The sequence below is a fragment of the Alosa sapidissima genome, chromosome 5, assembly GCF_018492685.1.
Source record: "Alosa sapidissima isolate fAloSap1 chromosome 5, fAloSap1.pri, whole genome shotgun sequence".
NCBI classification, from domain to species: Eukaryota; Metazoa; Chordata; class Actinopteri; order Clupeiformes; family Clupeidae; genus Alosa; species Alosa sapidissima.
The window spans coordinates 35,297,307-35,310,654 of NC_055961.1; the positions used below are offsets into that span (position 1 = coordinate 35,297,307).

General features: G+C 46.6%; 1 protein-coding gene across 8 annotated transcripts in view; it reads right to left on the bottom strand.

Moving 5' to 3' along the window:
- specc1 (sperm antigen with calponin homology and coiled-coil domains 1) overlaps window positions 1–13,348 on the bottom strand; it is an 86,343-nt gene that overhangs the window by 59,282 nt on the left and 13,713 nt on the right. For all 8 annotated transcript variants that reach the window (XM_042091154.1, XM_042091155.1, XM_042091156.1 and 5 more), the window contains exons 2-3: window positions 8,476–8,659; window positions 7,653–7,785 (exon numbers count right to left, since the gene is read on the bottom strand). In XM_042091154.1, the coding sequence (XP_041947088.1) occupies window positions 7,653–7,785; window positions 8,476–8,628 (286 nt within the window). In that variant the 5' untranslated portion in view covers window positions 8,629–8,659. The remainder of the gene's footprint in view (window positions 1–7,652; window positions 7,786–8,475; window positions 8,660–13,348) is intronic.

The window sequence follows — 13,348 nt, forward strand, 5'->3', positions numbered from 1 at the left end:
TGATTAAAAAAAAAAACCCTCTGAAAACATGAATTTTCTCCTCTTCAGTGCATGTGTATGAGTATAACCAAACCAATGACCTTGATATTGTGCTTTGGTCTAGACATTGAGTCACAGAAACAGCCTGAATCTGCCTTGGCCTTCCACTGCCCTATGAGGTGAGAGCACAGGACGATGCACACTGTGTGTCCTTTCTGAAAGCATTGTTTGTCTGAGGTTTCTGCAGGGAGCAGGTTGCTTGGGGGTGGCTGTGTGTGTGTGTGTGCGTGTGTATGCGTGTGTATGTGTGTGGTGAGGATGGCAGTGGCTGAGTGTTGATGCCTGTGCTCATGCCAGTTCCGTCTACCTGCTGGTGTACGTGTGCGGCAGAGTGTCTGTCGGCGGTGGCGTGTCACGGCTGACCGCACATTGAGGTCACGCAGTCCCAGCGGGGATGCCAGGTGGCCCTGTGCGTTCATACCAGGAGGGGTGTGGAGGGGGGTGGGGTAATAGTGGGGGGCCCACAGGGCTGTCTGGCCTTTGGACTCAAATACTCCCATCATCCTCTGGGGTGGTGGTGGGACTGCTGTCTGGGCACGTACAAGTCACACCAGCTCCCACCCCCCACCCCCCCCTCTACTCCCCTCCTCTCTCCACTTTTCTGTTCCCATCCTCCCTCTTTTTCTCTCCATACTCCCTCTCTGTTCCCACCCCCCCTCTCTCCTCTGTGTTCCATCCTCCCTCCTTCTCTCTCCTCTTCTCTCCTCTGTGTTCCATCCTCCCTCCTTCTCTCCCTCCTTCTTTCCCTGCTGCGGCTGCTTCTGCTCTTCATCCCTCACGGTGACGGGAGGCTGCAGGATGGTTCTGACACAAACATCACTCATCTCAAACTCTACAGGGGCTAAGCAGGCACACACACACACACACACACACACACACACACACACACACACAGACCCATCCCTCTCTCTCTCCCTCCCTTTCTCCAGACAGATGACTGTTTTTGGCTGAGCTATGAAAACGGCAATGATTCTGATGATGGGATGCAAATGGGCAAAAAAAAGGATGAAGCATCCCTCCCTGTGAGACCCCCCAAGGCCTGAAACCATCTTCATAGAAATCCATATGATCTGCGATGTGGAACAGCTGTCCTACCCTAAGTTACAACCTGCTGGCAAAAAATAAACCTACAAGAGTTTTGGCACAAGCATTGTGCTTTGAGCTATAACTTTTCTTCCCGTAAAAATGCCACATGATCTGGGAAGAGGACGCAGCAAGAGGACACAACCTCTGGCTTTGGTCCTGATTAAAGGCTTCGGTGATTTACAACTCCTCGGACATGTGTGAGAAGAGCCACCGCCGCTCTGCCATCCCATAATAAGATGCCATGTACGGGAAAGGCCGGGCACTGTCGGCACGGTGACCCAACTTCTCGCCTGAGTCATCGAGTTCATAAATGAGAGTGACTGGCGCCTGATGACGGTGACATAAGCTCTTCCTGAGAGAATGCAATCAGGCCTCAATGACATGATGACCACTGGGAGCTGCGCCAGCACTTCACTTCCCTTCACTCAGTTGGTCCGAGGACAGGTGGCCAACAGACAAGTCCCTTTCCCCACACATGGCCTTATGGTTGTACTTGACTGCTGCACCGTCATGTGTCAAAAACAAACAAAACAACTTAAAAGGCAGTCCACACTTCTCCTAACATGAACTGTTACAAGTGTTCTTCCGAAACTGTGTGTAATCCTGCAGAACATTTTAACTTCAGATCTAAACAATGTCATGCTCAGATGAATGCCATGGACCGCCTAAACCCACACGTGGACCTGCCCATACCCAGGGAGAGAGAGAGAGGGAGAGAGAGAGGGTGGAGGAGGGAGAGAGAGAGAGAAGGAGGGGGAGAGAGAAGAAAATAGCAAGAGAATGAGAGAGGAGGAAAGACAGAAATAAAAAGAGCAAGAGAGAGAGGGAGGAGGAGAAAGAGAGAGTGCGTGTGTGTGTGAGAGAGAGGTATGAGTGGTTGAGGCGGCTCCACCTGTGAGAAAGGCCTCTGGGAGTGCCTCCTGGAGGAGGTCTATTTATAACCAGGTGAGCGAGCGCGCACACACACACACACACACACACACACACACACACACACACACACACAGACACCTCCTGTCCTCTCGCTTGGCTGGAGATCCTCCCCAGTCGGTCACAAGCTCTACTTAAATATTGATGAAGTCCTCAAGTAAGTGGTGTGGTCCCAGTAGTGTTTTAACCCCTCGCCTAACAGCTTTGTTACACCGACTACCAAGGGCGCTCAATCTCCATGGCAATCATTCAGTCTCCATATACATTTAGAATCCCGTCCACCACTGGTGCATCAGACCTGCCAGGTCCGATTAGTAAGATGTGTTCAACTGAACAGAATGGAAAACCTGATGCAGTAGATCTCAATGCATGTGAATGAGTCCAAGCGTATTCTTCCTCCAGCAGATCCACAACATATCGTTTGTATTCAAGTCTTAGATCTGCTATACATTAATGAATAACAAATATGATGCAGTGTGTGTGTGTGTGTGTGAGAGAGAGAGAGAGGGTGAGTAATTGAGTGTGTGTGCAACTGTAAGAGAGAGAGAGGAAGGGGGTGAGGGAGCAGCAACATGCAGCAACAATTTCAGAATATTTTATTAGCTCTGAAGTCTGAAACAAACTGCAACATTCATCATTTTACATCAGACCTATTTCAATCTGCAAAATGCAAATGTATGCTTGAGAGAGAGACAGAAAAAAGGGAAAGTAGATTGAGGAGAGAGAGAGAGAACACAAGTGTGTGTGTGTTCCTTGTGCGTGCATGCCTGTGTGTGTGTTTATATATTATGTGTGTGATAATAAAAGTAATACTGAAAACTGCCAAACACATCTCTGTCAGACAGCGGATCAACCCTGACTGCTGTCACTTCATCACCAGCGGCAGCAGCAGCAGCAGTCCTATCTGGAGCATCCCCAGCATGGGGCGCGGGGCTGGCTGGTACCCGCTGCTTCTCACAGCAGACACAGGCAATGGACCCAGCCATCCATCAGCTTACACAAACCAATTTATAGCCAGAGAGCAGCCGGAGAGGAAATAACTTTATGCGTTATCTGCCTGACTAGGGCTGGCTGGTGTGGAGCCAGAGGAGCGGCTTTAGGGGGAGCAGGGCTCTTTGTGAAGGGACAGGGCAGGGGGAGGTGGGCTTGGGGGAGGTCGGGGGTGTTGTGGGGGGTTCAGGGGGTGAGTTGTGTGTGGTGATGGGCGGTGCAATGTGCTGATGCGAATTACAGCGATGTGGCACAGCTGCAGCTGAGTTTGGGCTGATTAGTAGGTCATGCATGAGGGATTCCCAACACTGAGGTGGCTTCCCACGAAAGCACACATTGATTCCAATGCATCAAAATATGACAATTCAAATTATGCTACCACCACACCCGACAAGTGACAAAAATAAAACACAACCAGTTGGTCTAACGTTTAAATAATACACAAACAAATTACAAAAAAAAAAAAAAAAAAAACTAAACTTCAAAGCAGTGTTTAGTATTCAGATCTGGGCCAAGGAGGGAAAACTGATAAATGAACAGCTCCCTCTAAAGAAGAGACATGGCATAACTTCAAAAGGCATCAACATAAAAATGCCACCCTTGAGAATCAAAGCCCTCTCTCACACACAGTAAAATACCACGACATGACCATTTGAAAATACCCTCCATCATCAAACGAGCATGTGGACAGTCTAAATGCCAGGCCCAGAAGCATGCTCACTCACAACCACATCTCCAGATCTGCCACTCAGAGATGTCCATCAAGCCATATGCTACCCTGCCTGAGAGGCGCTTTCAGCCTGATTAAAACCTACAGTCTGTGGACCTCCGCTAACTTCCACTGAAGTGTAGTTTCCCCTCGTCTATTAGATATAAATCTGGCAGAATCTGGCATCTGCTCTGACTGACTGTTAGCTTGATAATAGCAGAGAAAATACTGAGCGCTCTGCTGCCTCGCTATTTGTCTTCCACAGCCGCATATCCATTTAGGCACTATAAGGTATGCAGCTAAATTGGCCATGCTTTCTGCTTTGCATTCCACTGTGACAGAGAGAGCAGTAAACAGACACTTTTTTTCCAGACTGTTTTGACAACATCGGGGTGATTTTAGGGGATTTGATTGTGTCGGTTTTCCTTGTTGTGAGTCATCTCCTAAAGCCCAGAGAGACGCATTTCTGTGATTTGGGGATCTTGCAAATAAACAGCGTTTGATCGGTGTGTGTGACGGCAGGTTTTAATGAGCTCTGGATAAACAAGCACTCTGTGAGTTCAAACCACCAGGCTCAGATGGCCACCAGATCTGAGGGCAACAGAGCGATCCAACCCAGAACACACACACACACCAACACTATACACACACAAACACACTGTACACACAAACACACACACACACACACACAAACACACTGTACACACACACACACACTGTACACACACACACACACACACACACACACACACACACACACACACACACACACACACACGCACGCACACACACACACACACACACACACACACACACACAAACAGATACACACACACAAACACTGTATACACACAGACACACACACACACAAACAAAGACACACAGATACACACATACACTGAAAAACAGATCAACCAAACACAAACACGCACATACAGTAGGGGCACAGGCTTAAACACAACACTGTTAACGTGGGCACTGACAACAACACATTGTCAAATCATCTGTTTTTTAAAGGCGTAAGGCAAACATGTGAGGGCACGCATTCTTGACATTTGGCAGACAATTTGACGGCTTGTAATGGGTGTTATAAAATTAGCACATTCATTGAGCATGGATTTTCAGGAGTGACGGCACCACTTATCTGCCTGGGTGAAGATGAACACCTCCCGAGGGCTGATTGACGTGTGACAGTGTGCACCAACCGTCATGTGGGGGCGAACCACCCAACCCAACAATGTGCAGCAGTAGGGTATTCAACAACAGGCAGCTCCACCCCACACACGCTATTTAGCCACGATGCCGAGCCCAGAAGTGCTACGCATTCCTGCACAACGTGAGCCTGAACACTAGTCACAGGGAGAACTCTCTCACCCGCGCCTAACACACACACACACACACACACCCTCATTTAGAAAGGTCAACGCATGGACCCGGAGGACCACAACAAACATGCGCTCACAGAAAGCTTCATTCTTGTGTAGGGGTAAGGTAAACCATGTTACAGTTTTTGCCCATTGCTTGAACACTATAGACACATGCTTAGACCAAAGTAACAAAACTTGAAGCTTTTGTTACTATACCTTAAACACAGTGTAACCATACCTTAAACAAAAGCGCTGCTTTGCAATTCTGCAACACACTTGCTCTTTTCTGCAACACACTTGCTCCTGCACACTACACACTATTAAAAGCAGTGAAAATTAAAGACTGCAGTGTTTAATATATATAAAGTGTCTGAAAGTGTATTCATATGATGCAGATGTGTATCATTTTGTTATCAGAGTTTTGAAAGAAAAGATGTATGTACATAGATGTACATAGATGTGAATGGTTTATTTCCCAGTGTTGTATCTTGTGTGTAAAGACACAATGAGCCAAAATTTCATGACATTATTTCACCTATAATTCAACATTGATTTTCTTGACCTTTTTACAACCAACGTTGTTTCAATGTTTGTCTACAGTACATACCCTTTTACAACCATTCAGCATTAAACATTGTTTAATCATTGTTTCAACATTGACGCAACAACTGACGTTATTTCCCCTATATTTCAACATTGAAGGTCGGTCGTGTGCCGGCTGGGATTACTGTAATTAGAACATTGGAAGAAATTCTGGAATCCAACATTCTACATGTGACTATCAGTATTAGACAGGGTCAAAAATGAACAGCACTCATCTTCAGGATAGCCATGTATTCCTTGAAGATGACAGTATTATCTTCCTACATACTGTAAGCTATGCTGTCACTGTTCCTCAACAGCTAATTATCCAATAACAGCACTTGAGCTGGATAACTACATGTGTGCATCACATAATTGTATGGTTCACGTGGGATCACACTCTTTGACTTTGTCTACTCAACCTCTCTAATGAGATGAGCAGCACAGCCCCCACTGACATGAAGTCAGCACCACGTGCTTTCTTCTTACAGACAATGGCAACCTCAATGTCTGAGAACAGGCGGGTTAGAGGCGTCAGGCATCATTAAAGGACCCCTACTCCATTACTGTTATCAGTGGGCTCCCCCACACACATACACACAGACACACACCCGCACACACACACACACACACACACACAGACAGACAGAAGGGAGAAGGGGGAATCGTAAGTTTTCCACCCTTGACCCATGATGCTAAATGAGGACGTCCCTTGACGAATGAGTCCATCTTTCTTAAGGGCAAGGAGCTAATAGCCTACCACAGTGATGGAGTAGGTAATAATGTGTGTGTGTTGTGTTGTTGGACCGTCCTTCACAGTGAGCAATAAGCCTTCCTGGGTGTTCTCTCTGTCCACAGGGATTAACACTGACCCAACACTGAACTTTGTGGTTATCTTCTTAAGATATTATATGATAAAAATGAAAAGGCATACAAACATGTACACAATGGTCCAGTCAGACCTGTCTGGCGTTCAAAGTATTCCCTTGTGAGCAAAAGGATGACCCTTTTTATAGGAGGACAATAGCCAGGCGTGCTCATCAAAGTGGTCACGCACACACTAACTCTGGAAACAAAAAGTCATACTTTCCTTATTATCTCACACAAAAATGGCCTCCGTTCAAAGGCCTCTTTTCAGGACACTCTAACCAAACAAACACCGGCACTCATCCCCTGGCAAGCAGCGAGCGGTTCAAAGACGTGGAAAATACGCTTCAGAGAGCGTTCACCTCGTCACCTGAACACTGTGTTTCAACAGATGCACAGCTGCACGGCAGATATGAAACTCTAAAGATGAACATCTAAGTGTTTACAGAGAGACGAACGTGGCCAAAGGAGGCCCATCAGTCCAGGAACGATCCGCTGTGGCCCCCTAGTGGCCGTAAAAATAACTCCTCTCTGACGTGTCAACTTCAAGTTCACAAGCACATGGCACAAGCCCCCTGCCTGGCAGTCATTGATAACAGATTTAGAAGAAATAACAGTTTACGACACCATGGAACAATTAAACAATAACATACCAAAACATGGCAGACACGGGCTCTGTTTAGAGCAGACTCAGCACCTCTGCTTTGCCAAGTATAATATTTGATGGGAAAGTGTGGCGGCTGAGATAGAAGTCTGGGCTATACAGTTCCCATGCCACGTCTGACCCTGCAGGATGGCATTTAAAACACACCTCAGGTAAAAAGGGGATGCATGCCTCCATGTTCAACCACATTTAAAGGCAATTAAGAAACAATGAAAAAGGAAGGAAGGGTGTATGTGTGCGTGAGTGTGTGTGTGTGCATGCGTGCGTGTGCATGTGTGTGTGTCTGTGTGTCAGTACGCACTATGCAGACATGTGTACTGAGTGTAAAGACTGTATATGTGTGTGTGTGTGTGTGTGTGTGTGTGTGTGTGCTTGTGTGTGCAAATCAATGTGTGTTTGTGTGTGTGTTTTGTCTTACCTGTGGTGGTGCGGATTTTAGAATCAGCCAGATCAGAAATGGCTCCTGACGTGACGGTCTTCCTCATGCGGGAGCGTGGGACTTGTCCCAGTGCAGGCTTGGCCAGGGCATCATCACTACTTGCCCTCTTCATCTGCAACAAACACACAGATCGTGGCCCACTGGTTACTGTAGCACTCTGGACTTGTAACCGGAGGGTTGCCGGTTCGAGCCCCGACCAGTGGGCCGCGGCTGAAGTGCCCTTGAGCAAGGCACCTAACCCCTCACTGCTCCCCGAGCGCTGCCGTTGAAGCAGGCAGCTCACTGCGCCGGGATTAGTGTGTGCTTCACCTCACTGTGTGTTCACTGTGTGCTGTTTGTGTTTCACTAATTCACCGATTGGGTTAAATGCAGAGACCAAATTACCCTCACGGGATCAAAAAAAAATATATACTGATACTTATACTCAATAACGTGACCAGATGATCAGATGCACAATGACAATCCCCAGTTACTCAGGATCATCAGTCTGGATGCACATATTATCTCATACATCCAAATAGAACCAGTTTATAATTTATATATTTTGTCATCCAAATCCAGAAAATCAGACTGCATCGTGCATCCTGAATTGACAGGAATTGTCATATATTCCAGCTAAGTGTCAGATTCCAGATAATTGTCGGATATTCTATATCTGAGTAGGCCAAAAAAAATGTCCTGACACTTTTTAGGTACATCAGAAACAGCATCAATTTGAGTAGTAACAAGATTAAGAATCTCCCAAATCAGTTTGGCTATGGAGCAGATACACAGAGGAGAGGCCTGCTGCACGGGCTCTTACCTTGCTGAAGCGCTGCTCTGGGGTCTGGGAGTGGGAGTTGAGGAGGCGGGAGGGCTTCATGGCGTTGGCGGAGAGAGAGGACGGCACCTGACTCCGGTCCGAAGCCCCTGCCCTGGCCAGCGGGGTCTTGGTGGTGGCCGCCCCTCTCAGCATGGCGGCTCTGAGTGTTGCTCACTGCCTCACTCTGCAGAAGAGAGATAGATATAGACACACACACACACGCGCACACACACACACACAGAGGACATAACAGACGTAAGGAGTCAGTGGAGAGGAACGGGACGAATCTGAAAGTAGCGTTCTATTAAAAGCATCCTCATGGGGGATCCTGAGAATGTGTGAACAGGGTAGGAGGACTATGGAGGGTGAGGCCAAATTATTTATATGTGTCATATAACACTTAAGCAATAATACACAACAATTTGACATCTTTTTAAGGAATGTTTTTTATTAGCAACAACTTTTGTTTGTGTAATCTCAAGACAGACATGGTCATGTAAATAGATAGATAGAAATAGATAGATACATCTGACGTTCCCCACGTTAGCATGTTAGCAAGCTTTCATCAGCACCAACTGCAGCGCCAAGATTTTTGCAAGGTTTTTTACATGATGTACTGTAGGTAGCTCACCAATTTTAGATCCAAACTCCCTAATGTCTAATGACTAGTAATATGTGATTACACAGTGATATGTCAGATATGTAACACTTCAGCAGAATGAGTCTGCATCAAAATGAATCAAAAACAAAAAGCCTCAAGAGAAGGAATCACACACAGAGACAAGAGCAATATGTGAGAAAAAGGGGGAAACACACAGAGCACTGAATGTGTCCTCACAAATGTGACTACAGGCTTAGGATTTCATTCTGACCCCACACACATTACAAACACATCTCCAGGCAATAACTGGTTCTTCAGTAATAGAAAGTTGCACACAAAGCGACACACAGACACACAGACACACACACACACACACACAGACACACACACACACAGACACACACACACACACAGACACACACACACACAGACACACACACAGACACACACACACACACAAACAGACACACACAGACAAACAGACAACCACACACACACACAGATAAGCAAACGGCAGCAATCAAGTTCACACCAGCAGCTCCCTCCCACCACCAGCCCTGATCCCTCCTGTGACAAAGTGCTGGAGAAAACGGAGCCTCCCATCTGAGCCTCTCTCCCATCTGAGCCTCTCTCCCATCTGAGCCTCTCTCCGTGCAGCACTGTCAGACCCAGGGAAGCCCCAGCAGGGCAGCACACACCTGATAACACATTGGCCTGACCATGACGGGTCAGCATGGGGAGGGGAGTGTGTATGTGTGTGTATGAGTGTGTGCGTGTGTGTGCGTGTGCGTGTGGGGGGCCGGGGGGGGGGGGGGGGGGGGGTTACTCACAGGCCTGCTAATGGAGCTCAAAGCCGTTTCAGTCATCCATCAGTGCTTGACGAGACCTGACTGACTATCTCACTCCTACTGAGAGTCTGAGAGCAGGCCACTAGCTATGATAATGATAGCACTTAAGGGGAGGTAACGTGAGAGAAGTGGCAGGTGGCTAGTTAGCGAAGGCCCAGGCTAATGCTTTTCAGTAAGAGGAGAGGAGAGGGAGGGGGAGAGATGCTGGATTGGGGAGAGGCAGAGAGATGCACAAGGTAATGAGATACACATGTAAACAGACAAACATAGAGGCACACAAACAACAGACAGATATTGGAAAGGAGCAAAGCAGGCAGAGATAGAGAAAGAAAGAACAGAATTGTAGTAAGGAGGGGAAGAGAAAGTGCATATCCCACCACCGCCCACCCACAGACACACACACACACACACACTAATGGGATTTCCAGGCTTCTGCTCGGGGTTTCCTGTAGTAAGGCCTCATTGATCGGAATCCTAGGGTACGCAAAAGGCCACACACACACACAAACACACACACGCATTAACAGTCCGATGGAGGATTCTTTCAATTTGGTCACAGAATCACTTGGGAGCAGAGGCTATTACTCTGATGGATTGGACTTCATCTATGTGACTCCAATTTAGGAGATGATGGCGATCTCTGGCCTTTCATCTTCATTGTAGAAATCTGATGAGAGATCCCACAAGGATCAAAGTGAAAAATGTATCAGCTGGAAGGACATGAGCTTCCCCACATGAGCTTCCCACCAGCTTCTACTGAAAAAAAGGATCTGCTGCTCTACAGACATATTTCTCTACTAAAAGGGTTCAAGATGTCTCAAAAGCCTAAGGTCACATCACTCTGTTTGTCTCAATCACTCCTTTACTAGTGCCTCCTACTCACAAAGCTTAATTCTGGTGGCTACATAAAATAGCTATTACTGCTGCACAAACAGTTACAGTACAATCCAGGTTTCTATGGCAACTTTGACAATGTGGGTAGGTTTGAATGTATAGCCTAACAACAGCCAAATCCGTCCGTCTTTAGGGAACTGAAAGGCGGAACAGACTAGATTCTATATTTCTGCAGAATATATAGTTATAATACAACATTTGTTTATGTTTCTGCAGAATATATAGTTATAATACAACATTTGACATGCAAGAAAGAGAAGGAATGAAATTCACCAGTAAATTACAAACAACACAGCATACAGAAACGGAGCTTCAGCAATTCCAGGAAAACAACCTCGATTCCAGCCAACATGCTCTGAAGAGCTGTTTGTTCACAACAGTCGATGTGAGTGGTAAATAAGGAGCTCTGAAGGGCATCATTCAAGCAGCCCCAACAAATGAGTCAAAGCATGCGTGTGTGTACCTGGTCTAGGGCAAACCATGCATGTGTGTACCTGGTCTGGGGCAAAGCATGCATATGTGTACCTGGTCTGGGGCAAACCATGCGTGTGTGTACCTGGTCTGGGGCAAACCTTGCATAGTGTACCTGGTCTGGGGCAAAGCATGCGTGTGTGTACCTGGTCTGGGTCAAAGCATGCGTGTGTGTACCTGGTCTGGGGCAAAGCATGCGTGTGTGTGTGTACCTGGTCTGGGGCAAAGCATGACCTAATCCCTGGCCCTGAGAGGGAAAAGCGAGAGCTCTAAACTCAGCATTCACACAGCGCTGGCTGCGACCCAACACTAACGCACTGGGCCGAGGTGACCTGAAGTTAGCTTAGTGGAGCCCAGACGAGCCCAACCGGCCCTGGATGGGTGCGGAGCGCTGAGTTAATTGAAGGAGGGCCGCAGGTCCTTATCTGATTACAGCACACAGCGGGCTCCTCTGTGCGAGGGCCTTGTCCTGTCATGTGACGGAGGAGCTGAGCACCAGCACCGCAGCCTCCAGCGCGAGGAGGACACAGCAGCACTTGAGAGAGAAGAGAGGAGAGAACAGAGCCAGCTCACGGGCACAGCACTTTAAAAGAGCCCCTATCAGCAGCCCTGGCACACTCACTGGGTTGACTATTTTAAGACATCAGCAAAGCGGGGGGGAAAGGGAATTACAAATAACCCTCAAAGAAGGTGCTCTGTTGCAAGAGAGAGCGTGTGATCCGATGGTCCCATTCTGATCAGATGTTTCAGGCGTCTTTCTTTTAAGGCGAAGGAGAGTTGAGATTACGATACTACATTATACTGCAGAGAAAAGCCAGGCATAATTTAAACACCATGCGCACACTTACACTCTTACTTTGTAGAGGAAAGTGTTCCACAGACAACCTAACATTTCTGTGAAAAACCAGGCCAATTATCCACCAGCAAGTCCCAAATAAAATGACCCAGATAAAAGCCTCATCTGAATCACAGCACGGAACAAGCCACTATAGCACGAGTCTCTGTGAGGGCCCGAAATGGAAATACATTTTGGAGACTTTGCTTGAGGTCGCGTAGATTATGTCATGTCAGGTAGATTATTCAATCAGATTAAGGAGGTGTTTCTGATCTAGTGTAGACTTTCGACCCAGGCAACTTACAAGGACACATTTTCTAAAATGTAAACTGTGTAACACTAGCACACATCCCTTTCAGCTTACAGTTTTGTCCTAGTAGGATAAGGCCTACTTTGCAAAACAGGTTCTTAATTAATATACAGTATAAAACATCAGAGCAGAGAAAATAAAATGTCAGTGTAACTCCATATGTAAAACAAATCCATATGGCCCAGGGGGTTAACATCTAGGCAAAATCATAAAGCTATCATAACAACCATTTACAGACTCTCTGTTATTCAGATTAGCTTATCATCACATTTTAAGGCTACTTAAGCTTTACAGAAAGCATGCACCCCATGTAACTTATCTGGCAGGAAGTAAAAATTGCACAGCGGACTGTGGTTTGGCTATATTTAGAGTATCCTGTCAAATTCCCCTGCTTCAACAACATTAGTTAAAAAAGTTGAAAAATGGAATATGGCTTTTGAGTGACCACACCCATAAGTACTAGGCTGGCTGCGTATTTAATTACATTGCTTCAGTCAGTATTTCTGATGTGTGTAGTAGTTCCTAAAAAAAAGCAGATAAAAAGTGAGGCCTGAACAAGAACATAAGATTTCGGCCTCTGTTCCTGAAATCTGTAGCGACTAAGACTCAACATAAATGTGGACGACTGCTACACAACTCTCCCTGTGTTCCTCACATGTCTTAGCCATTGCAAGCCTAGCGTTTATGATAATCATAAAATTCTGTTAATGACTTAAAATGGTCTTCAAAAAAGTAATGAAAGGGTGTTCTGTGGACTTAGGACTCAGGATGTTTCAAAGTAACAGTGATGCCCTTTCAAACGGTTATGCCCTGGAAAGCAAAGCCTTTGATGTAGGATCATGTGTGCCTCTCCTGGTGGGTCCCCTATGCTAATCGTAACCTGTCCTCATGCAGGCCCAGGGCGCTTTGAGCTG